The sequence below is a fragment of the Tachypleus tridentatus genome, chromosome 13, assembly GCF_004210375.1.
Source record: "Tachypleus tridentatus isolate NWPU-2018 chromosome 13, ASM421037v1, whole genome shotgun sequence".
In the NCBI taxonomy this organism is placed as follows: domain Eukaryota; kingdom Metazoa; phylum Arthropoda; class Merostomata; order Xiphosura; family Limulidae; genus Tachypleus; species Tachypleus tridentatus.
In genome coordinates this window covers 217,330,458-217,356,198 of record NC_134837.1, presented here as the reverse complement: position 1 = coordinate 217,356,198, position 25,741 = coordinate 217,330,458, and the positions used below count along the sequence as shown (strand labels likewise).

Below are 25,741 nucleotides of genomic sequence, written 5' to 3'. Positions count from 1 at the left end.
AATTATACGTAATATAAAAGGTTAGGCTATGCGGTAAAGTTGTACTTCCCTGGTAAACGGAGCACACATAAAAACAGTTATATGTTACACTGAATTAAACAGTTTATTCCATTGCTTAGTGTAATGTTAACTGTTGGTATCCTTCGTTAACGAGTTTGAGTTTGTTTAAAAATTATGTTGAAGTTACACCTCTCACACCATTCTACTGTGAAAGTTGGACTTGCAAGTTTTTATAGAAGTTAATCGAAAGAAGAACAAAACTAAATTACTTCCTGGTGTTACAAAAGCACTCAATAGTTGGTGTGTATGCTGTTGACTAATTGCCTTTTCTCCTAGTCTATCGGTTCGAAATTAAATAAGCCTCAGTGATTCTAACTTACTATACAACACTTTTAAACAATCTAGAAACGCTGGTATTTATCGATGTCAACATGAAAGGCACCTCATGCTACACCTGAGATAAATATTGGATTAGGTTCCGGTAAACTTAGGCGCAGTTATTCTTATTAGAAGTGCTAACCAGATGGAGGTCAACTGGTCAGCAGCACTCTACCCATACAATACTACTACTAATTGAATATGGGAATTACTGTTACTTGTATAATATGTCTACATTTGAAAACGCAGAACGTGTTCAGATATATATTGCGGGCTCGATCGTCGGAAATTTTTAGTTGTAGCTCGGCACCCTAACCACTAGTCCAGGCTCAAATATGAAAATTTCAATAGTGACAAAATCAAAAGGTAACTAATGGTTTTTTTACTACTTTAGAAAACCCAGAATATCAAGTGATGAACTTAGTTTTTGTGAAACGTCATGCAGTTCAGTGGAATACATGTAAAGCATTAAGCTGTTACCATCGCAAGTATATTTGTTAATAATTTCAGAATATGACAGTTTTTTATCCATTATTACAGTTGTTAAAATCCAAGCGACACTTCTCTCATGTTTGATAATATTGAATCTAATACTAAACATCGTACACGTGCATAGTTTATTTGTTTGTTTGTTGAATTTCGCGCAAAGCTACTTGAGGGCTATCTGCGCTAGCCGTCCCTAATTTAGAAGTGTAAGACTAGAGGGAAAGCAGCTAGTCATCACCACCCACCGCCAACTCTTGGGCTACTTTTCCCCAACGAATAGTGGGATTGACCGTTACTATTTGACGCCCCCACGGATGAAAGGACGAGCATGTTTGGTGCAACCGGGATTCGAACCCGCGACCCTCAGATTATGAGTCGAACGCCTTAACACGCTTGGCCATGCCGGACCCCGTGCATAGTTCAAACGTTTCTCATATCAGTGTATGTATTCCAAACATTACTTAGATCAGATTACACATTCCAAACATTATTTAAGTCATTGTATATAGTCCAAACGTTTCTCATATGAGTGTACGTATTCTAAACGTTACTTTGATCAGTGTTAATAGTTTTAATAAATAATATCCATTACTTGGTGAATCACAAATGACTTTAAATGCTATTTTCTTGTACGTATGACCACGAACATTTTGAGACGTCTGAATGAAATAATAAAAATGAAACAACAGGTAGGTTTTTGTTTCTTATTCAAACGATATAAGGTTTGGGTTTCAGTACCCCTTTTTCCTCAAGATATTTGAAATAATCAACTACAAAGGACTTTTACAGTTAAAATATTAGTAGTACATTTATTCCAAATATAAGATTCAGACTAAGGTTTGTTGTAGTAAACGTCACTGTAAATAATATTGGTAGTTCTGAGTAAAGTGTGGATCGTACTAGTATCTCTTTGACGCATAAAGAAACAATACTAATTAATATTCATACGGGTATTCAGGGTCTACTACTAACAGATACAAGAAACATAAAAAAATTATGCTTGCATGCATAAGTCTTAAAGAAATAGCACTATAATACACGCTTAAGTTCAAAGAAGATATAACACTATACACTATAATACACGCTTAAGTTCAAAGAAGATATAACACTATATACTATAATACACGCTTACTTTCAAAGAAATAACACTGTAATACACACTTACTTTTAAAGAAATAACACTATAATATACACTTACTTTTAAAGAAATAACACTGTAATACACACTTACTTTTAAAGAAATAACACTATAATACACGCTTACGTTTAAAGATATAACACTATAATACACGCTTATATTTAAAGAAATAACACTATAATACACGTTTACGTTTAAAGAAATAACACTATAATACACGCTTACGTTTAAAGAAATAACACTATAATACACGCTTATATTTAAAGAAATAACACTTTAATACACGCTTACGTTTAAAGATATAACACTATAATGCACGCTTATATTTAAAAAATGATCTGAACATAATAGAATGAGAAACACGTTACCGTTGCTTTTATTCTCTGATTTGTTTCTGTTTTCTTTAGTTTTGACGTCTTTACAAACAATTTCATCTGCTGAAACAGAATCATTATTCACTTCTTCAATTTCTTCTGCATCATTCTGTTTATTTTTAGGTTCCCAAGTCATTTTATTTTCTTTTTTCAGTCGTCTACGGGCATTAGCAAACCACGTAGAAACTTGTGTCAATGTCATCTTTGTGATAATAGCCAGCATAATCTTTTCTCCTTTGGTTGGATATGGATTCTTTCTGTGTTCGTAGAGCCATGCTTTTAGTGTGTTGGTTGTCTCTCTTGTAGCATTTTTTCTTCTGGCTACATTATCCATTGGTGACCCGTACCTACTTACCAAAGAAAAATGACCGAGGTCAGGTTTCATATTTATCTGTTATAGAAACGAATGATTTAATATTTACTTGTACCACGAAAGAATAGGAGAGGGGCAGGTAAACTATCTACCTATCACAGACAAAAAATATTGGAAGTCAGATTCAGTATCCACACTTTGTAGAAAGAAACGTTAGTCAGCCTCAATACGAACTTGCTATTGGTTGAAAACAGTGGAATTCAGGATTCATATCTACTTTTAGAGAAAAACAAGAGAACGAAAACCAGACTCCATTTACTCTTGCTAGAGAAAATTAATGTAAGTCAGGTTACACACGTAGATGTTACAAAAAAGAAAAGAAAGGGAGACTGGCTCTATATGTACCTGTTATGGAAAATAAAGAGAATCAGACACCATACTTGTGTAGTAAAATAAGTGAGTCAGGTATCATATTTACTTGCCATAGTAAAGAAAGTAGGCCAAGTACCATACTCTCTTCTTATGTTATAGAAAGTCAGTCAAGTACTATATACTTGGTGTAGTGACGAAAGCGAGTCAAGTGTCATACTTGTTACAGTAAATAATCAAAATCTAAATCCATTTATTAAAGTAAAATTATTGTCTTTTATATAGTAACTTACTTTATAGAACATTAAATTATGATTGAAATTTGCAAGAAGGAAAAAGAAAAAAAGGAAGTAGCGAAATATTAGAAAATTTGTGTTTAGTAAACCGACGGTAATATAACTGATAATATAATTGAAAAACCCTACAACAGATTTGTCTTTTTTTTAAGATTTCAAAACGCAGTTTGCAACATTCTGTGTGATGGATAAAAAATTACTGTCAGTTTTTTAGTGCGAACGGATTATACGAATGTTCGGTGGCCGTGATGTTACATCTTCCCACAAGTCGGTACACATCAGCAGTTAGCGGCTTCCCGTATGTAAAGTAACTTCTCTTCCCTAAAACTATCTTTGACCGCGACGTCATGGACTGTATTATTGATGACTAAAATGGATAACCAAGTGATTACAGGCCGTAAAAACTTAAAGTGGGAAATCTCGTAATCGTTATCGAGTTTTTTACGCCATCCATCTGCCAATTAAGACTGCCAGGAATCGAAACCGATAAAATCAGGAGAAGATGGAAACGTTTCAAGACATACTAAATTGATGAGTATAAAGTGTTTGTCTAGAACCCTAGTAAATGTGTGTTTTTGTAAATATAGACTTGAATAATAAAGATTAAAATCTTACCTGTCATTATACGGATTATATGCAGCAAAGGTAGCATCGTAAGTATAACAAGGTGGACCTTGAGTAAGGGCACCCCAAGGTGGACATCTATCTTTAAGATCTTCCGCTGTTGCCTAGACCAAAAGTAGAGTACTAAACATTCTGAGCTGTACTTTTCATTACAAATCATCAAATATATTTATATTTGTTTGTTCAAAACTATCTGTATTAACTATTTAAACACATATAACACGTGAAGCATAAAGTTCTTAATAAAAATATCCTAAATATTTAAATAACTTTAATTTTCTTGAGTAATAAAACAAAAAATATGCTCAAATAAGGCAATGGGGACTCATGGAATAGAAAAAAAAAAGTCATGTCTGGAGAACCACACACTAAAACCTGATATCTGTTTAATTTTTATCCTATGTTCCTAATATGAGAGCGGAAGTCAGGTTTTATTTGTGAAATGGATGTCGTGCAAGAGGTCTCAGGTCGAGCTCACAATTAAAACAAGTGGTCACGACTGCTGAATTTAAGAATATTTTTTGCAGAAATTAGGATTAGTACTTTGTGCTAGATATTCAGGCCTTTAATTATTAATTTGTTCCTGAATGTGTTTTTTTTCTAAAGTACAAAAGAAATTCTGAACGTGTGAAAAATATAGTTCAAGGCGTACCTGTTCACCCTGCCCCCAGTGGCTCAGCTGCATGTCTGCGGACTTACAACGCTAAAATCTGGGTTTCGATACCCGTGGTGGACAGAGCACACATAGCCCGTTGTGTAGCTTTGTGCTTAATTCCAAAACAACAACAACCTGTTCATCGTCTTTCTTTTTTTAATCTTATACAACTTTTGGCAAGCGACGTCTAGTGGTGGTAAAAGTTAGCTGTCAGGTAAAAAAAGTTCTGGGTATATAAGATTGATAGATTTTATTATACTTGGACCCCTAGTGGCACAGTGGTATGTCTACTGACTCGTACTGCTCGAAAATGGGTTTCGCTACTTGTGGTGGGTAGAGCACAGAAAGCCCTTTGTGTACCTTTGTACTTAATATCAAAAACATTATTATAGTTGTAGTAGCATCACGTGGATAGCGAGAATATTTAAATCTATATTTGTACCAGAGGCGTCGCTGGCACATGGTTCTGTTTGACAGTGTTTCTAATCCATATTTGGTGCCTTAAAAATCAAAATAAAAAAACTGAAATACTGAAACAACGAAAATACCCGAGTCTAAGGGTAAGATCCTCGGATCTTATAAGTACCTAGCGACGCCACTGATCAGTCTGCTAATTGTTATGGTCCTGGTTGACGTTATTCTCAAACCGCATTTTTGTGTATTACTGATAAACCGCACCAGTTAATATTAGTAGGCTTCTGTAGGTGGCTGCCTATTAAACGTTAACAGTATTGATGAAAACTGTAATATTGGCAGTGTTAGATTAGATAACGCTCTTATAACAATATCGTAATAACAAGATGAACCTTTTACAGCGTTCGGAGTAAATTAGTTTCTCGTGCTAGACTAAATGGAGTTTATCAAACGTCCTTCAAATGCTTATTGACAGCACTAATAAACTGAAGAGCCCTTTTAATAAATAATTAACTATATAATTTGATTTCTACAAGGAACACTGGATATTGATTCTGACGAATCGCGACTCCTTTCCCATTGTTTAACCCTTTTTCTCCGAAATTTACTCATCAGGAGAGAGTCACAGTTTCTTGTCTTCTCAGAGCCTGGTATGGTTCAATGGTTAGAATATTCAACTAGCAAACTGAAGGGGCACTGTTATATGGCGATCAATCCCATTTTTGATGGTAAAAGTGCAGTCTAAGAATAGGAAGAAGGAAGTGTTGACTATAGATGCCTTCCCTCTAGTCTATGATTTCAATATTAGGAACGAATAGCGCAGATAGCTCTCGAGTAAACCTACAAGAAAATTCAACAAATAACCATCCTTTAGTGGATTAGCTGTATCAGTGGATTAGCTGTATCTTATTCCTATTATTTTTTTATTGAAATAGGGTTTGATTACTCACAGTTTCTACAAACTATTTCACACATAAGAACACGAGTTATTCAATACCGATCTGACAGAATCAAAGTTTTAAAGTAAATGAAGAAGTTATTAACATATGTTACTTTGATACAGATATAAACTGCAGCTAGAACTTCTTAAGCAAACTACATATTTTTATGCGCGCAGTTCTTGACATACGGTTCAGGTGCAACTATGACAGACTTGTGGTAAAAACGTTAAAAACTCAGTACATATATCGTGAGTAACTCTGACAGACCTGTATTGAGGAACGTTAATGACCTATGCTTTGTGTTACGCTGACAAATATGTACTAGAAACATTAAAGACCCATACGTCGTGAATTATAGGGACAAACTTGTACTAGAAATGTTAAAGGTCAAACATTGAATTTCAGTGACAAACGTACTGGGGATTTAAAGACCCATACGTTGTGAGTTACACTGACAGACATGTAGTGGACACAACTCATTTGACGGCAGTTTTAACTTAACTGGAAAACCTCACTTTTTTGTACTAATTATAGCTTTAAGTAGTTGCTAGGTCATGTTATTATTATAAGTTAAGGAGATAAACTAAACATTTTACAGAATATCCCACCGCTTTGCGATTCTAGAATATAGAAAAGCTTTGTGTATCCCAGTTGAAAAGGAGTATTTTACCGTATTCCTTTAATACGACTACTATATCTATAACGTTAGATGAACTGGTAACAGTTTTCCAATATGCTGTAAAAATATCAAAATTAAACTTTTTAATTTTTCTCTCATACCAGAGGCGTGTAGAAGGCCGGAGCGTTGGGTCCCAGAGCCGTAACACAACTCGTGGGGTCCGGGTATGCCGTTCCAAAGAGACCGTTCATCGTTATGCTGCTAGCCAGACGTGGATAGGAAGGGAGAATCCTAGAGTCGCATGCCGGAGGAAGGGAATATACAGCGGCAGAGACTGCATTGTGAGGATCAGCCGCACCTGACTGAACAGAATCGCAGCAAGACCCCGGCGAAGTCTGACTGGGCACCAGGAACTGAAGGGGCAAAAAATGAATTAATTGTTTAGTTTCTAAGTAAGAATTTTTGTCACGTTACTAAATTTTAAAGGGATCTCAAACAAATTCTGTTGTTGAACTTAATACCTTACAAATCTTACAATCTAATAATGAATAAATGTTAAGATTTGTTATACATATATTTTTACATTAAGTACAAGCTTAAAAACAGAGATTTCGTAGTGTTTTATTACACTTGTATATCTCTTTTTAAAAGGAAGAGTCAGAACATTTAATCGATTTGAAATCGATTAAAATAAACCATTCAAGGTATTAAAACAAATTTCGTTTTGAATCGAACAAAACATGGATTATCGTCAGTTATTTACGTCATATGCACGAGAAAGAAACTTATCAGGGACAGAAGTACGTAGTGAACATCTGATCACGTGATGTGACGTTGCTTTCTGTTTCAATGTTTCTGTTTTCATCATTTTAAACGTAATAACAAAGTTTTCTATCAACTGTTAATTCCTGCTTATTTTACATAAAAAATCTGTATGAGTTTAATGAAGATATTTTTTATTCATTTTGAAAACAACATTTATTTAGGTAACTTGTTTCTTTTAGTCCTACCTATAACTGAGCTCACTTACGAAAGGTCTGCCAGGAGTGTGAAACGTGTTAGATAACCACGACATTGGAAGATAGAATGGTGTCGTGGTGTTTAGATCGTACAACGAAATTGAACAAGAGTCGAGTATCGAGATATATTTCGTCAGACATTATATCAGAAAGACATATTTAAATTTTAAAATGTTGCTATGTCGAGAGGCTTCATAAACTTTCCTACGTGTGTACGTGCGCTGAAGTCACGTGAAGCTAGAAAGAGGCTGTTTTCTTGTTTCTTTTATAACATTCCCGTTAAGCCACGCAAGCACTACGTGCAGGTACTGACAACTTTGGTAGGCTACAGAGAAGGCGGCTTGTCAACAGCGCCTTTGAGGTACTTTTGTCTGAAATAGTGATATTTGACTGTCATGCTTATTTTGCAATTACAGACCCAAATAGCAGCGCGTTCCTGCAGGTCCAGATGCAAACTACGAACTCTTGGTTTCGCAGTCCGGTTGCGATAAACCCTGGACTAAAACCCGGCGCAGATGGTGGGAGAATAAAACACTGAATGAGCCTTGGTGGCAATAGAAGTAGGATAGAAACTAATATCTGAAAAGGAAAATAATAAGTTAATTAAATAATAAAGAAATAATCTACCCCATTGTATAACTTCAAACAAACAAAGAAGAAATGATCAAAGAGTATTAGGAAATATTTTCTCAGTTTGAATAAATTTAGTATGGAGACTTAAACAAGTCTTTTACACAAAATGTTGTTTGGTCAGAAATACATTTTTTGGGGACGAATTACTTCCGGAAACACTGCTCTAAAAATCGAGCGTTGTTTACGAAAGTCTATTGGCCAGTGTAATTCAGAGAAAACTATATAAACATATATAAAACTCTCATATTTTAACAGCTATGGAGAAATGAAATGTAGCACTACAAAAACTACTCAACGCAGCATACTTTGACATTCACAAACTTTGTCGTCTACTAATGTGTTTCTTAAATCTGGACCGCTACGGACTGACGGCTTATTTAGACCTAAATGTGTAATGACTTCAAAAGTTATCTCGCCCTCCCCCCGGCGATGTCCAAGGTTGTTTCTATGTTTTGAAACATATTCGAGAGTTTTGTAGATTATATAATACTCTTACGTTGCGGAGTAGAACTTACAAGCGTACGGATCTAGTATAGAACTTATTTATAAGTGGTAAAATCCAATGCGTACTGTAGTATCAGATATGGAGACCGTTAATGACAAATGTTCAACATGTACTGACTACTGTTAGATATACTAATATAATTTGAATTTAATAAAAATGTTTGTAACATTTCTTTGTCAGTATAGTAACAAATACTACATAATATTCAATAAATGCATCCATGCACACAAGATGTTTGATCTTGTACCTATGTATCATCGAACCTTAGAAATACACAAACTGGCTGGTTTACATGTCACACACCTATACAGTTTAAATACACACATAGGCTAGTTTAGGTGCCACACAGCTATATGGTTTGGATTTAAACGAATATTTCTGGAGGAATGAAAATATGTTACTATACTTAGTTCTTAAAGGATCACCATCTGATCACTTAGAAAACCGTCATTCTAATATCTTGAAATAGAATCAACTAAGCACTTTAAAATCTATGGATGTTATCAGTTAATGATAGATCATTCTGTTTACTAAACGGGTCATCTTTCTGACTCTATACATGACCATTACTCTGGTCAATCAATAAATGATCACTTAAACCATTTAAAAAATTGTTGACTGGCCTCTTACAGAGTATTATCCAATCATTCCAACACTAATAAATTAATCGTGTAGTGGACAACAAGTCTTATTAGTTAAACATCTGTTATCCGATCATTTAAAGAATAATTATTCTGATAATGTGGAATCGTATATGCTCATCAGGTAAGAGGGTATCATCTTTGTCACTTACCTAACAATAGTCTAGGTCACTTACAAAACAATCATCCTGGTCACTTACAGAACAATCATCTTAGTCACTTACAGAACAATCATCTTGATCACTTTCAGAACAGTTACCTTGGTCACTTACAAAACAATCATCTTGGTTACTTGAGGAACATTCATCTTAGTCACTGACAAAAAATCATTTTGGTTACTTACAGAACAATCATTTTGGTCACTTTCAGAACAATTATCTTGGTCACTTACAGAAGAATGATCTTAGTCACTTACAGAACAATCATGCTGGTCACTTACAGTACATTTATCTTATTCACTTACAAAATAATCATCTTGGTCCCTTGCAAAATTATCTTGGTCAGTTACAGAACAGTTATCTTAGTCTCTTACAGAAAATCACTGGTTATTTACAGAACAGGCTTGGCATGGCCAGACGGTTAAGGCATTCAACTCGTAATTTGAGGGTCGCGGGTTCAAATTCCAACCACACCAAACATGTTCGCCCTTTCAGCTGTCGGGACGTTACAACGTGACGGTAAATCCTATTATTCGGTGGTGAAAGAGTAGCCCAAGAGTTGGCGGTGGGTGGTGATGACTAGCTGTCTTCCCTCTAGTCTTACACTGCAAAATTAGGGATGACTAGCACAGATAACCATCGTGTAGTTTTGCGCGAAATTCAAAAAATAATAAATATACAGAAAAATAATCTGGTCATTTCCAGCACAATCATATTCTCCATTTATAAATAATCAAGTGGTCACTTTAGACAATAATCATCTTGGTTACTTATAAAATAATTATTCTGATCATTCAGAAGATAATCTTTATTTTGTGTATCGTTCGTGTGATTTAAAGAACTATCATATTCATTACTTAAACAGTTTAGTTCATCAGTGTGTCACAGCCATGACAAAGATCTGGCGAATTCTAGTTGAAATACCCTTGACACAAAGTCAGGTTTCTAACTGTATGTAAGGGTCGGATTCTTTTACAGTCTGTGACTTGTTGACGATAGTTTTGAACAATAAACGTACAGCACACATTCCACTTGTTTTAAAACAATGTATTTAAGAGAAGTCCAACATATTTACAAAAAATCTTTACACTATAGAATGTCATAGTTGCATCTAAAACTCTAAATAATTATTTTTCTTGTCAAAATTCCACAATTGCTTTAGAAACCAACTTACAAGATTATTTTTATCTACTCTTTTATCACTGACGTTCTCTCGTGGGTCGTCACAGTTGTGTCCAAAAGTAAATAATTGTGTCCCTTTTGTCAACATTCCACAATTGCTTTAGAAACCAACTTACAAGACGGATTATTTTTATCTACTCTTTTATCACTGACATTCTCTCGTGGGTCGTCACAGTTGTGTACAAAAGTAAATAATTGTGTCCCTTTTATCAAAATTCCACAATTGGTTTAGAAACCAACTTACAAGACGGATTATTTTTATCTACTCTTTTATCACTGACGTTCTCTCGTGGGTCGTCACAGTTGTGTCCAAAAGTAAATAATTGTGTCCCTTTTGTCAACATTCCACAATTGCTTTAGAAACCAACTTACAAGACGGATTATTTTTATCTACTCTTTTATCACTGACATTCTCTCGTGGGTCGTCACAGTTGTGTACAAAAGTAAATAATTGTGTCCCTTTTATCAAAATTCCACAATTGGTTTAGAAACCAACTTACAAGACGGATTATTTTTATCTACTCTTTTATCACTGACGTTCTCTCGTGGGTCGTCACAGTTGTGTACAAAAGTAAATAATTGTGTCCCTTTTGTCAAAATTCCACAATTGCTTTAGAAACCAACTTACAAGACGGATTATTTTTATCTACTCTTTTATCACTGACATTCTCTCGTGGGTTGTCACAGTTGTGTCCAAAAGTAAATAATTGTGTCCCTTTTGTCAAAGTCCACGTATACAGGTTCAATTACTTGAGAATACATTTGACAAGACAAATTATTTTTTTTATCTCTGTTAAATTCGCAGCTAAACTAACCATTACGCAGTCTAATTTTACTTTCACTTAACATTTTTTGTTGTTTACCACAACTGAGTTACCAGAGCTTTAAATAACTGTCTCTTTTTTCATCAAAAGTCCACACAGGTTTACTTTAGAATCAAACTGAGAAAACAATTTATTTCTCATAACTCTGTTGTTGCAATAAAGTTATTAAACACACTAAAAAATTCACCTTTTTAGGTTAATCACTCACACGCCTGCTAACTTCACGTTTTCTTTCACTAACAAAATTTTTTTCTGACTGAACTTCACTTGCTTTGCACTCACTTTATCGCCTATATTATGCCAAAGTGAGGCCTCGAACTTTCTACAAAATACGAGACGCTACTATGTAACAATATTCACTTAAGACAACGAGAAAAATACAGAATATTAGAGTAATGTGACGTCAACAATATCACAAAAGCCTAGTATAAAAATTAAACTGCTTACACAATACACAACTGGTACAGAGATAGTAATGAAATGTCATAACTATCGCTTTTAGAATAATTAACTTTTAACGCTCTTGCTAAGAAAACTAAATAATCATTAAATAGTAAATCGCTAAATGAAATAAATACTAATTCTTACGCTAAACAATCTTGTATATCCAACACACAGATCCATGAAGTAGCTAAAGATATATGATTCAAGTTAATTTCTCACGAACACGCTCACAAAGGTACTTTAGATCAGCAAGTGTTTGTTCAGTCAAAATATGGTCAGTATGGTTTGGATAGGGGGTTTGCTATTTCCGCCAGAGACCGCCACTCTTTGTATATATTGGACGTATATGTGCTTCACGATTTCTAAAACCTGTACACATTTTACCTGACAATTGAAAAATTAGGAAGTAATAAGCAGAATTATTAAGTTGTTTTACTGTGGGGAAATAAAATACAATTTAGCATTGTGTTGTTAATGGTAACTTTTTCGTTGTTAAGGCAAAGCTGCACAATGAGCTAGACGTGTTATGCCCACCATAAGGATTAAAGTCCAATTTTTAGTGTTTTAAGCCCCGAGGTGATTAGACTCCTTCCTTAAGATATGCTTCAATATTCTGCGGCAATTATAAGAGCAGGTGAGTGACCGTTTCACTTTATTTTATGATGATATTTGCAAGATACAAATAAGCAATGTAACGTAATGCAAATTCTAGAAATACTTGTGACTTTGATAAAAGAATACATACATCTCGCTCACATAAAATATGCTATTAAGGTACACGGTAAGTATCCATATCAATCATCAAACTCTGACTCGAAAAACACAATTGTCTGAGGTTGTAAGATACTATTTCGGACAGATTAGATAACCTTATCTTCATGTAACAGCTGTGAAGTTTTTATCATGGGTTCAAGCCTGGCGTGGGTTTGCATTTTACTTTCACTACCAATATAATATGAAAATATCTTTACTAAACCTTGCCAACACAACTATGTACTTATTCCATACGTCAAATATATAACCTATACAGGTTTAGTAGAAAACAAACAACATTAATCCTGATAAAGTTAAGTAAACAAAATCAAAAAGAAGGACTGCATTAAAAACAGCAAATCATAACCTTTGACTAATTATACTAATTTGTTATAACCTAAAAACAAGTCGAAACAAAAATAATAAACATTATTGCTCGTACCCTCTGATATTTTTAATTAATGGAGCGTTTATTTTACTTTTGCTTCTGCTTGTTTTCAGCATATAACAAACTTATATATATACATGCATACATAACTTGCAGCAAATGTATAACGTTCATTGTGATAATACAACAGTGAATATTAATGAGCACAAATCACTACTAAAAATCGCTTTAAAACACGTATAGAAACTAATAATAATTCAGGAAATCACAAATGATCTCGGTTGAGCTTCTTAGAATAAAAAAAAGTCATGAGTATGTCACATAAAGTCATGATTTAAAGTGCCTTAATCACGTAACTTAAATTTCATAACTTAAAATAGGATTTTCTATCTAATTGTCTAAAAACTTACGTTTTGTATAAGAAACTAATGTGTACTTTTATTAGGATGAAAATAACTTGTATGAGAATTGTTAATATTGAATTATTTAATCTGTATATTGTCTTCTTGATACATTCCAAGTATCACGTGATATAATATCTGGTTAACGTGAACAAGGATGCTAAGTAGAGATGGATTCAATGTTTTGTTCTTCCAAAATAAGTCATCCGCTTTTCAGTTTATCGTTTTCAAATCATTTTGCTCAGTACACCATCATGTTTTTTAGTTTCCATGGCAACGGGGTAAAGCTCTAAATGTGTGCTTATCGTCTCTCTCATCTTCTTGGATAAGATGAGACATTTTTATGAAAGTTATTTTAAAGATGACGTAAGTAAAAATAAAGAAAATTACTGCACGGAGTCCATGGCCTGGTGATTAGGAGGCTCAATCTATGGGTCACGAGTTCGAATCCCGTCACCAAACATGCTCGTCCGTTTATTCGTGAGGGGAGGGACGTTATAATGGTTGGTGAAAGAGTAGCCCAAGAGTTGGCAGTGGGTGATGCCGACTATCTACCTTCCCTCCAGTCTATCACTTCAAAATTAGGGACGACTAATGCAGGTAGGCCTCGGGTAACTATATGTGAAATTCAAAATAACCCCTTGTGTCATGTTACACACTGCCGGTTGAGTCTACTAGATAAACAAACTGGGTGAAATAATTCAGTCGAGAGGAGCGTATGTAGAGTTCCCCAGCGATAATTAGCGGGATTTCTTTTATCTAAAAATTCTGTATGATTCACATATCGTGAGGAGGGACTCTGTGTAACCGACAAAGTCATAGATCGAAAAGCAATTGTTATGTAATTAATTAAGAAATGTTTCAAATTCTAACCTCGTTTCCTAAATTTACGTTTATTAACACCAGAAAATCCAGTTCTTGCTATTTATCAGGAATGTTAAATGTGACACAAATGCTAAGTGTTATAGAGTTGCTGTATAACAAATAGGAGGCCATCTCACCCATGCTTTGCTTAAACACGTTCGAAAATATGGAACACTTAGTTTAAGTGTTTGTTTTTGAATTTCACGCAAAGCTACACGAGGGCTATCTGCGCTAGCCGTCCCTAATTTAGCAGTGTAAGACTAGAGGGAAGGCAACTACTCATCACCTCCTATCGCCAACTCTTGGGCTACTCTTTTACCAGCTAATAGTGGGATTGACCGTCACATTATAACGCCCCCACGGCTGAAAGGGCGAGCATGTTTGGTGCGACTGGGATTCGAACCTGTGACTCTCAAATTACAAAACGAGCACCCTGACACCATGACAGGCCTCATTTAGTTAAGTTTGAGATAGCAGTTATATCTACGTTTGTGGTAAACCACAGCATGCTGGTCTGTAAATCATAGAGTTCGTGACTTTGGAGATATAGATGCATTATAAGAGGGACAGTTAAATCCCACTATCCGACTAAAGTAGCTAAAAACTAATCACATTTCATCTGCTCTACCAACTAAAAATTAGGGACGCCTAAAGCAGATGGTCTTTGTGTAGCTTTGCATGGATTTTAGAAAAAAAAGAAAATAAACATTTATTTGTATATTTGTATTTGTGGCTATTTGTCCCTAGTTTTTTTCTATAAATGTGATGAAGAATATACTTCATTTAGTAGTTCTAATCAAATTAGTCTCCCCCTCTGCTAACGCTAAAAACTGGGCAGATTACAGATAGCTCTTTGTGTTTAATTCAAAACAACAGCAACAACAACTGATCAAATTAATATGGCCCCCGCTAGTACAGTGATATATCTACGGATTTACAACGCTAAAATTAGGGGTTTGATTCTTGTCGGTGGGCTCAGCAGATAGCCCGATGTGGCTTGCTATAAGAAAACACACACACTCAAATTAATAATTGACATCAATAAATGTTGTGAAGTATTTACTCTATGTAGTAGTTCTTAAAAATTCATGGTTCAGTTTTGTAGTTTTGGTGTAAAAAATACACTTGCAAAAGTAGTTTTGTTCAATTTATTACACGAGATTCAAGAGACCATACTGAAACTAACGCATTGAAGCGAACAGTCCACACAAAGTGAATACAGTTATTAAATAGATTGAAGTGAAACAAATATGAGAACGTTTAGTCTAATTCTTATCTGATGAATGCAACAAGTATAAGTGAGCGTTAACAAGTGAATCAGAAAAAGCTATAGAAAGTCCTCCATTTGTGATGACGAGAAACCCACTTGAAGTAAAAATGTGTTCTCAAGACGGCTGGTATAGGTATTAACACTTTAATTGAACAACGTTTCAACCTTTTTGAGTCCCCTTCAGATTTCTATTTTTCTGCTTAATAGGAAAACAAATATAAATAAACGCAGAAGCAAAGAAGCCTTATTTATACAACTCAAACCAAACGTAAACCAGTATAAAGGAACACCTTCATACCTATACTAATTAATAACTTAACATCTAACTGCAACGCCCCCTATAATCCTTACCCGTTTACACTCTTGTCCCTAAGACATGCACCCGGCAACGGTCAGTTACAAGCTCTCTTTGTTGACCTGAAGGTTACCTAAGAAAGTCGAAACATTGTTCTGTACTTTATTTTAAGTAAAGTTTTAATACCTGTACCAGCCATCTTGATAATGCAGTCTTTCATTATTCATGTTCATCTATTTAAATAAAAACCAACACATCCTTCAATCAATAGAATGTTAGGGTGAAAGACGTTTAAGATAACGTTCGTTTAAAGGTAATTTTCATGTCAGAGGGACAGTGGAACGTTTCCGAAGTTACAACAATAAAATCAGAGGTTCGATGCTCACGGCCAGAGGGTAGGTATCCCATTGCATATCTTTAAAGTAAATTAATAAAAAATGTAAGTTAAAAATCAACAGTTAATTAAGTGTATACAGTTGACAATTAGAACCCATTTTCATGTATAGATTAGATATAAAAGAATTCCAGTCATTTCTAGTTATTTAGAATAAGAACATATTTCGTGCATGTATTGGACATCAACGAACTCCAGCCACTTCTAGTTCTTTATAACACATTTCATGTATGGATTGGAAAAACAAAAATTATTACAATAAAATCCAGTAACCTTTGCTAGAGGTGTTTTCTGATGTTCCTCTTATTTTGTGTTTAATTTATCTAATAGTTTTGTTTAAAGGCTGTTTACAGCTCTAAACGTAATACCCAATGCATTTTATTAGCAACTGTGAAGATGTAATAAAATTTTGATTTATAATTCTCCGAAGAAGGATCATTAGAGATCACTAAGTATCTAATTCATAACTGTATATTAAACATATCTGTGGCTTATACCTAACACAATAATAAAATGGCAAAACCCAAACTGTTCTATCACACAGCACTGGAGTTGCTGTAAGTGAAGTTTGATAGGGCCCACATTTTAGAAGGTTCATCACAAATACATGTATATACAACATAGACAGGTGAAATTTCTAATCATACAAGTCTATGCACTAGAAATCCTCATGATGGATAGAGCGCAAACAGCCCGTTGTGTAACTTTGCACTTAATCAATAACACTAACAAGCACTAACAAAGAAAGCTAAAATCTTTATTAGCAAACGTTTGTAGACAAGAAGTCTGTGTCAAAATGGATTTAACTTTCCTCTACCTGTTGCCTTAAATGATACAGAACTGGTACGCCTATATAGCAGAGATTCGAGTTCTAGCCGTAAGGGGATTCAAATCTAAAAATAGTTGAAGAAATATTTATTTTCTATTGACAAAGAATGGTTGTGACTACAAAAACAAAACTTTATATACATAAACGACTAGTGAAATTAGTATATTTGACTTTAGACGTTGGTAGAAATTTTAGTTCACACACACGTTAAGGGTCTAAGTTTTTAGATCAGTTTTATGTTTTGTTTTCTAGCAAAATATTCGAATAGATATGTATGAAACGCTTGCCTTGCACACAGACGAAAAAGACGATTCGAAGATGAAATGCTTCAGAAACAGCGGTTAGAATTCTACTGGGCTTAGTGTTTCCTTACAGCACATTACTGATACGACTTTAGAGCTTTCTTGTAGTGAAAATAGTAAATTAAAACGAAATGTAGAGTGAAAGCTAAAAAAAATTCGCCTGTCAGCGTTACCCAAAATTCAGAACCATACAATGTAAAAAACAATATAACCATCCTCAAGGTCTTTCAATTCTGTGAATCTCAAACCACATCTTTAAATGACGGTTTTAACTATGTAGTAATTCCTCTCACATTCCCAGTGCTAGATTTAAAAACCAAACAAGAAAATTTCAGTAGGAAAGCAATTTATAATAATAAGAGGATGTGTTTGTAAGTTTATGTGTATTTGTGTGGAAGTTCAATAACTCCAAGAGGAAAAAAATCTGAAAAAACTCAAATTTTGTACTCATAGTAAGTGGACCCTGAGGTTGTGCATCTGTGTATTATTACTTATTAAGGTGCCTCTGTAGGTAACTCCCTTTGTGAGGCAAGGTGGCGCAAAATCACATAGGAAAGAACGTGTAAACTCCGTAGTACCAACAGCAAAGATTCTATAAACCTGGAATTTCACACCCATGCTAAGTGGACCCTGAGAGCATACACCAGGGTATTATTACTTATCTATGAGCGTGCGCGCATGCACATCTTTTTAATGAGACGAGCTAGCAAAAAACTAGATAGCAAAGAAGTGATTTCTTTTTAGAAGCTTCTAATATAGAGAGAAGCTAAGGCGTTTTGGTAACAATGTATTTATGTCATGTTGCTTACAAACAAAAGTATAACCTAATAGTGTTGTTAGTCTATGTACTGAATGTATAAACAACAAAATTGAAAAAATTGTTGTTCATTTCTTAATTGAGAGTCTCCTTTGATTAAAGATGTTTGTTTTTTATTCAAAATGTTTGGGATATTACAGAAAATAGCTTAATTCAAAACGTTTTAAGTTTAAAATTGAATCAATATTTTTACTTTTATCATAAACGTAAAACGCGGTATAATATTTCAATATGGTTTTATTTGTTCTCTTTCTTTTATAATGTCTCTGGACTTTTATATTGCATAAAAGCTATGAAACAAACAATATTATTCTAAACAGATGTGGTGGAAGTATTTTGCACACTTCCAAGAAGTACGATTTATATCACAGAAATATTTTGCACAAATTCCTTTTCCAAACCTGTGGAAATGAGCACCTATGTCCTCAGTTACCTTAACTTTAGGTTGACTGTTATAAACGGTTTTCTTTTAAAGAATATAAATAGATAAATGTTTGTACTTGATAATCATATTAAACCGCAGGATAAAGGACAAAATCTTATAAATCTGATAATATCTTTAAATTCATGACGCTCTATGATTCTGTGGTACGTCTGAGGTTCTATAACGCTGAAAGTGGAGTTTAGATAGTTATTTTGGGAAGAAGATAGATATCTCTTTGTGTTGACTTTTTGTGCTTAAATGAAAACAAAGATTTAGAGCATTTGAAGATAAATTTGTTAATTTTCTAAGGAAAGAGTAACATAGTTCTTAGAGAACCCAGTAAACATAATCTATACATCTGTCAGATTATTCTTCAACAGATTAACTAGAAATATTCTAGCTAAAACAAATCATAGCAGTTTGCCATTCCTTTAAGTAAGTGTATTGAATATCACTATTTTTTTAGTTTTTTAAGTTTTCACAATAACCATATAACTGTTGAATTAAAAAGGAAAGCGACACTTCTACGTGAGTTGAAATATAAACAACTCGATGTAATAAGATAAACAACAAAAAGTAAAGGCGAATTCTAGGATTTTAAGAAGCTACTTCAACAGTTAGAATGCTGTAATTATTAAAGGTAATAACAGGAAATGATAGTAACAAAATTAAAACCATATTATTTGATATTAATAAACCTTTTCTAAATGAATAGGATCTAATAACAACCGCGGCAGCTAATCTTCATGGTTCTCTAGCTGGATCAAGTTCTTTAGTGTAGTCGGTCAAGGACAAAACCTCCGTATACACAACTGTCTTTTGGTATCTACAAGGTAAAGAAAAATTAAGTGGGCTATCAGACTCCATGTAGTCATTTACAATGTTGAACAATTTTGTTCAGGGGTCTGGTATGGCTATGTGTTTAGGAGGCTTGACTCTCAATCTGTATCCGTGATAAACATTGAATAGCTCGATTTATCTGTCTCTTACGTCCTCATAAATAGCCATTCAACAGCATGAAGACATGTTGAATATTAGGTTGATTAGTTCAGTTGTCTTCACTTCATCTCAAGGAAGAAAGGCCATCGTTGATATAAATGACAGCAGCTTTGACTGTTGCTGGTTGTTACTATTCCTTCTCAGTTACCAATGGTTTGACTGATAGAGCCACCAAAAACAGTTGTTCTATGACCAATAATATTCTTTTCATGGTTACTCATACACGCAGAGAAAATTGAAAAGAACTCCATGTTAACATCTCCGATCCTGATAAATCAGCGATTTAATAACAAACAATGCATATTTATAAACGTAGCAACTATTTAAAGTGTTGAAATTACATAGATGATTCAAACTAATAAGCAACAGTAAATTTGTTTGTGTTAAGATAAAACCACATTGAGCTATCTACTGCGTCAACCACGAAAAACAAACTCTTAGTTTTAGTGTTGTAAGTCTGCAAACTTATCGCTGTCCAATTGGGGAACCTCAAAAGTAAGAAAGAAAAACAAAACAGTTTCCAAAGTTTCTCGTTTATCACAATATAAGGTACAACTAATGAAACATACAGCTGCTCTATTTTACTACAATAAAGAGATAATCATTTTCATACACTACCTTTAAAACTGCAAGACTTTGTACTCGACAGAACAGGAATTAGTCATATGAAGCACAGAAAGTACATTTGTTAAGAAGAATGGCCTACCTTTTGGAAACGCTCAGTTATAGGACTTCTTATCTTTGTCTGCACTTGGATTTTGTTTTGTTTGTTTGTTTTGGAATTTCGCTCAAAGCTACACGAGGGCTATCTACGCTAGCCATCCCTAATTTAGCAGTGTAGGACTACAGAGAGAAGGCAGCTAGTCATCACCACCCACCGCCAACTCTTAGGCTACTCTTTTACCAACGAATAGTGGAATTGACCGTCACATTATAACGCCCCACGGCTGAAAGGTGGAGCATGTTTGGCGCGACCGGGATGCGAACCCGCGACCCTCAGGTTACGAGTCGCACGCCTTAACGCGCTTGGCCATGCCGGGCCTTGGATTTTGTAATCTATGTTTTTTCCTCATGTTTTCTGAAACTTGAAGTTTCATTCATGGCTGGTGTTGATTGTTAAAAACGGAGTTTATCCTTATTATCATGCGATGAAACAAGCTGAGAGACTTATACAAAAAAATATGTGTTTTTGAACACGCGATCAGACGTTTCTGCATAGTCAGCTAGATTTGCTTTCATTAAAACTCTACATTTATTTTACTTTCCAATAATTTAGTTTTGGTTCGTTTCATAGACTGCTATAAACACTTTTTTCTTTAGTGGAGCTATTACTTTTAGTTTAGTTTGCTTCAGCTGGTAAAACTTTATTATACACTGAATGCTAATAACTGTTTCATACTCTCTACATTATTATAAATACCATCATTTTACTTTACGAGTAGTTTTATTAAATAAAACGAGTTTGTTTTTCTGACCATGTAAAGTTTTTTTAAATAGATCAGGCGTTGTTTCAATATGAAAAATTTAAGCTAATGACATGAAAATTACTGCAAATATTTGCGAGTCGCGGCTAGTATGTGCTAATATTGTTTCTCTGTCTCTTTCTTATTCTCTGGCCATTGGAATGTTTACAAAGGTTCATAAAATGCTTTTAAAAACAATTATGTTTCAGCTTCACTCGACCATGTCGTTAGATTTATTTAATCCTAAAATATAATCGATAATATTTATGTATGTATGTGTGCATAAACATGAAAATACTATGGAAATAAGATATAAAAATATGCATACAAAAATCAGTAATGACAACACGAAAGTGGTACTGCTAACTAGTGTTGTTTTATATGGGCTCTGAGTTTTCACAAAGCATTCTAAGTAGTTTTTATGCTTCCATACGCTTTATCAGTTTACTATCGCTAATATTGTTCCAAATGTCATATATCATTCCAGATAATTCCACAATTTTACACTTTCTCAATTTTTACATACGCCCATACAATCTGAAGAATATTACATTAAACATTAATACAAGCCAAGCCATGGTTGTGAATGATCCAGGACATTTACTGTACGCTTGGATCATTGTCTTGTTGGAAGATAAATTTCCGTCGGAAGACCTGTGTTCTGGAGATATTGGGATGATAGTTCATAATCTGCTTTTGTGAGTGTTTTTCTTATAGCAAAGCCACATTAGGCTATGTGCTGAGTCCACCGAGGGGAATCGAACCCCTGATTTTAGCGTTGTAAATCCGTAGATTTACTGCTCTACCAGCTGGGGACTAATCTGCTTGTACCTTTCAGCAGTCAAGGAATCATACACCTTGTGTAGATCACCGATACTGTTGACCAAGGTGCAGTACCAAATTTGTGCTGATCCCACACCTATCTTCATTGTTGTTATACATTGATTATGATACTGTCATTCTCTGCATCGTTGAACAAACTATCGTTGACTGTTATTAAACATTTCGAACTTGAATTAATCAGTAAATAAGTACACGTATTTAGCTTCGTTTGTTTCTTTGTTTGTGGCCAGAGGCTCATTTTTCCCTTTTTGGTTTGGTTTCCTCTTCTCAGCAGCGATTTTCTGGCAGCTACACGTGTTTTGTATCTCACTGTTCTCCAGGTAATATTAACAACTATATTTACAGGAACGTCTTTAGCAAAACCTTCACTCGAACATCGTCTATCTCACAAAGAACATGCTTAATATTAATTTTGATGAGTTCTGCCTCTACCACTTCTATTATTGAAGGTGCTATTTTCACGTACCCTTTCAGATTCTTGTATGTAGCTTTTACTGAAACATGGAGTCTTAACTAGTCTAATCTTTAATACTTCGTACGGTATTTCAGTGAAAGGATCCACCAATAGAATTACACTACTACTACTACTACTACTGGACATAGTATGACTGCTTGTACATTGATGGTCTTTGCATCGTTGTGAAACTCCTTGATTGGTTAATCAGAAACGAACACTCTGAAAACTATCAATATTTGCCTGTTCTCTGGCGTATTTCGCTTTGATATAGTAAAGGGGAGACCCGGCATGGCCAGGTGGATTAAGGCGTTCGACCCGTAATATGGGGGTCGCGGGTTCGCATCCCGGTCGCGCCAAACATGCTCCACCTTTCAGCCGTGGGACGTTATAATGTGACGGTCAATCCCACTATTCGTTGGTAAAAGAGTAGCCTAAGAGTTGGCGGTGGGTGGTGATGACTAGCTGCCTTCTGTCTAGTCCTACACTGCTAAATTAGGGATGGCTAGCGCAGATAGCCCTCGTGTAGCTTTGAGCGAAATTCAAAACAAACTAAACAAATCTAGTTATATATATATATATATATATATATTATGTGTGTTTGAGTGCGCACACGTATCATAGTTTCTCAATGATGGAATACTGCTTTCACGTGCTCCCATAAAAGTGAAAACTTTTACTTTAAAGTTGTGCCTATCGACCAGGACATTAAGACCGACTGAAACAAACTTTTATTATTTTATGCTTAATATGAATGTTGTTTGTCTTCTCGAAAGGTATTCTGCCTTCTACGTGTGAATTTTATTAAGTAAAATCCAGTCAAGAGACGGCGTTTGGAATAATCTGGATTTGGTGTGCTGTTCATCGATTTCGAATTGTTCTTCATTATTATTAAAATTTAACTTTGTTTGCCCGATAAAATGATGGAAAAAGAAAAGCAGGTTTTAAAAAGTACTAGCCGAGAAGAAAAAGGAATAACACTCATTCTCTTCGTGTGTTTTTTGTCTGAAACACTACCTTACGTAACCATAACAACATAATACCATTTAGTCTATGCGATATAATCTGTACCAGCTTATTAGGGACCCTTGGGGTTTTCCTGCTCTTGGAATGCTGGATAAATGGGGGCTAATTAAACCACCATGAAGAAGTAAAGATTAAGGGAATGAACACCACAGAGCAGTCAGAGTGTGACAGCAGCCTTGGGAAGGAACGGTAAGCGAGAAAACGTGTAATCAGGTACCCTACGGTAACGCACGAAAGACAGGTTTTATTGTGGTATTATGTAGTCAGCCAACAGAGAGAGTCAGAAATTTAATGATTTCGTAGTAAATTTAACAAACAATCCAGTAAAGCCAAAGCGGCTAATTTCGTTAACCGAAATAAGTTTATATGGAGACATGATTTTCAAGTGGCAAGTCCAAGTTCAAACAATTAAGGGTCGAACGAATAATACATGGAGCGGCTTTAAGACCCTAGGTGTTAGCTCGCGCAGAATTACTCATAAAATAAAGCAAATGCTAGCAACAATCATCAGCAATTAGTATTTAATAAACATTTGAAACAGTTTTTTTTTGTTTGTTTGTTTGGGAATTTCGCACAAAGCTACTCGAGGGCTATCTGTGCTAGCCGTCCCTAATTTAGCAGTGTAAGACTAGAGGGAAGGCAGCTAGTCATCACCACCCACCGCCAACTCTTGGGCTACTCTTTTACCAATGAATAGTGGGATTGACCGTCCCATTATACACCCCCACGGCTGGGAGGGCGAGCATGTTTAGCGCGACGCGGGCGCGAACCCGCGACCCTCGGGTTACGAGTCGCACGCCTTACGCGCTAGGCCATGCCGGGCCTTTAAAAAGAAATGTACACGGAATTACAGAGAAGTGTGTTTTTTTTCTTATAGCAAAGCCACATCGGGCTATCTGCTCAGCCCACCGAGGGGAATCGAACCCCTGATTTTAGCGTTGTAAATCCGGAGACATACCGCTGTACTAGCGGGGGGCAAGAAGAAATTTTGGAATTTCGCACAAAGCAACTCGAGGGCTATCTGTGCTAGCCGTCCCTAATTTAGCAGTGTAAGACTAGAGGGAAGGCAGCTAGTCATCACCACCCACCGCCAACTCTTAGGCTACTCTTTTACCAACAAATAGTGGGATTGATCGTAACATTATAACGCCCCCACGGCTGGGAGGGCGAGCATGTTTTGGCGCGACTCGGGCGCGAACCCGCGATCCTCAGATTACGAAGCGCACGCCTTAACGCGCTACGCCATGCCAGGCCCGTTTGAAACAGAGAATGGAAAGGATGGATAAAAGTAAGAACAAATGTTAGTGGTGTAGGAAGCGGGAAGGGGAGGAGCTCCTTAATATGTTCCAATTAAAATACATAAAACGTTGGGTGTAGCAAAAGTAACATTCCATTTATTGTGTTTTGCTGTTTAGGTTGATCTTCTGGTATGCGCAAATAATGGAAGTTGGTTGAATATATTTGACGCTGTCGTGTGATTTGACATTTCACACTTTTGAAATGTACTTTGTACGTAAATACTTACATAAGTTTAGTTATAAATATATTCATACGCGTGTACGTAAATGCGCATATATTTTAAATATGGGTACCTAGAGACAGATATCTCTGTACATATTTAGGCACCTAAGTGTACATATATTTCCACCCAAGTACGTAAATATATACATATAAAGGACGTAGCTAAAGCAGGTGTACAGTTAGATCATTATTTATTTATTCACAAAGCGTATAAAAGCTGTTCTGGGAGGTCCTGAAACTTGGGGATGTTACAGGTAACACATCCCTAGAAACGGTTCTTGACTCTTTCTGAAATAATTTCTTATTTTCACTAATCTCATTCAATAAAAGTGCTACTGTAAGCCTATTTTTTATCATACTCTCTTTATGTATGTTTAGATTATTGCGTATGTATATTTTTCTACACATGTACTTAGATACAAAAATCTTTTTACAGTTCATTCTGTGTTTATATATATACATGTATTTCTATGTAGATACAGAGATATAAATATATTTTTTACATTATTACTTAGGTATGCATAGACATTTTGAGCTCTTATATCTTGTTATTGAAAAATTAACACATTTTTGTTTTTACATTTATTTATCATTCTAATAAATAACTATTAAAACTTGCTATAAATACACGTTTACTTCTTTTAAGAAACTTGTTTACTTTAATCTACAATAAAGTCCTTTGAGA

The 25,741-nt window shown here is 35.0% G+C and overlaps 1 protein-coding gene across 3 annotated transcripts in view; it reads right to left on the bottom strand.

The window, feature by feature from the left end:
- LOC143238228 (uncharacterized) overlaps positions 1-25,741 on the bottom strand; it is a 43,843-nt gene that overhangs the window by 12,298 nt on the left and 5,804 nt on the right. For 2 of the 3 annotated variants that reach the window (XM_076478283.1, XM_076478281.1), the window contains exons 2-4: positions 6,769-7,020; positions 3,970-4,082; positions 2,371-2,726 (exon numbers count right to left, since the gene is read on the bottom strand). In XM_076478283.1, coding sequence (XP_076334398.1) covers positions 2,371-2,726; positions 3,970-4,082; positions 6,769-7,020 — 721 coding nt within the window. The remainder of the gene's footprint in view (positions 1-2,370; positions 2,727-3,969; positions 4,083-6,768; positions 7,021-25,741) is intronic. The other variant, XM_076478282.1, reaches the window with a different exon arrangement.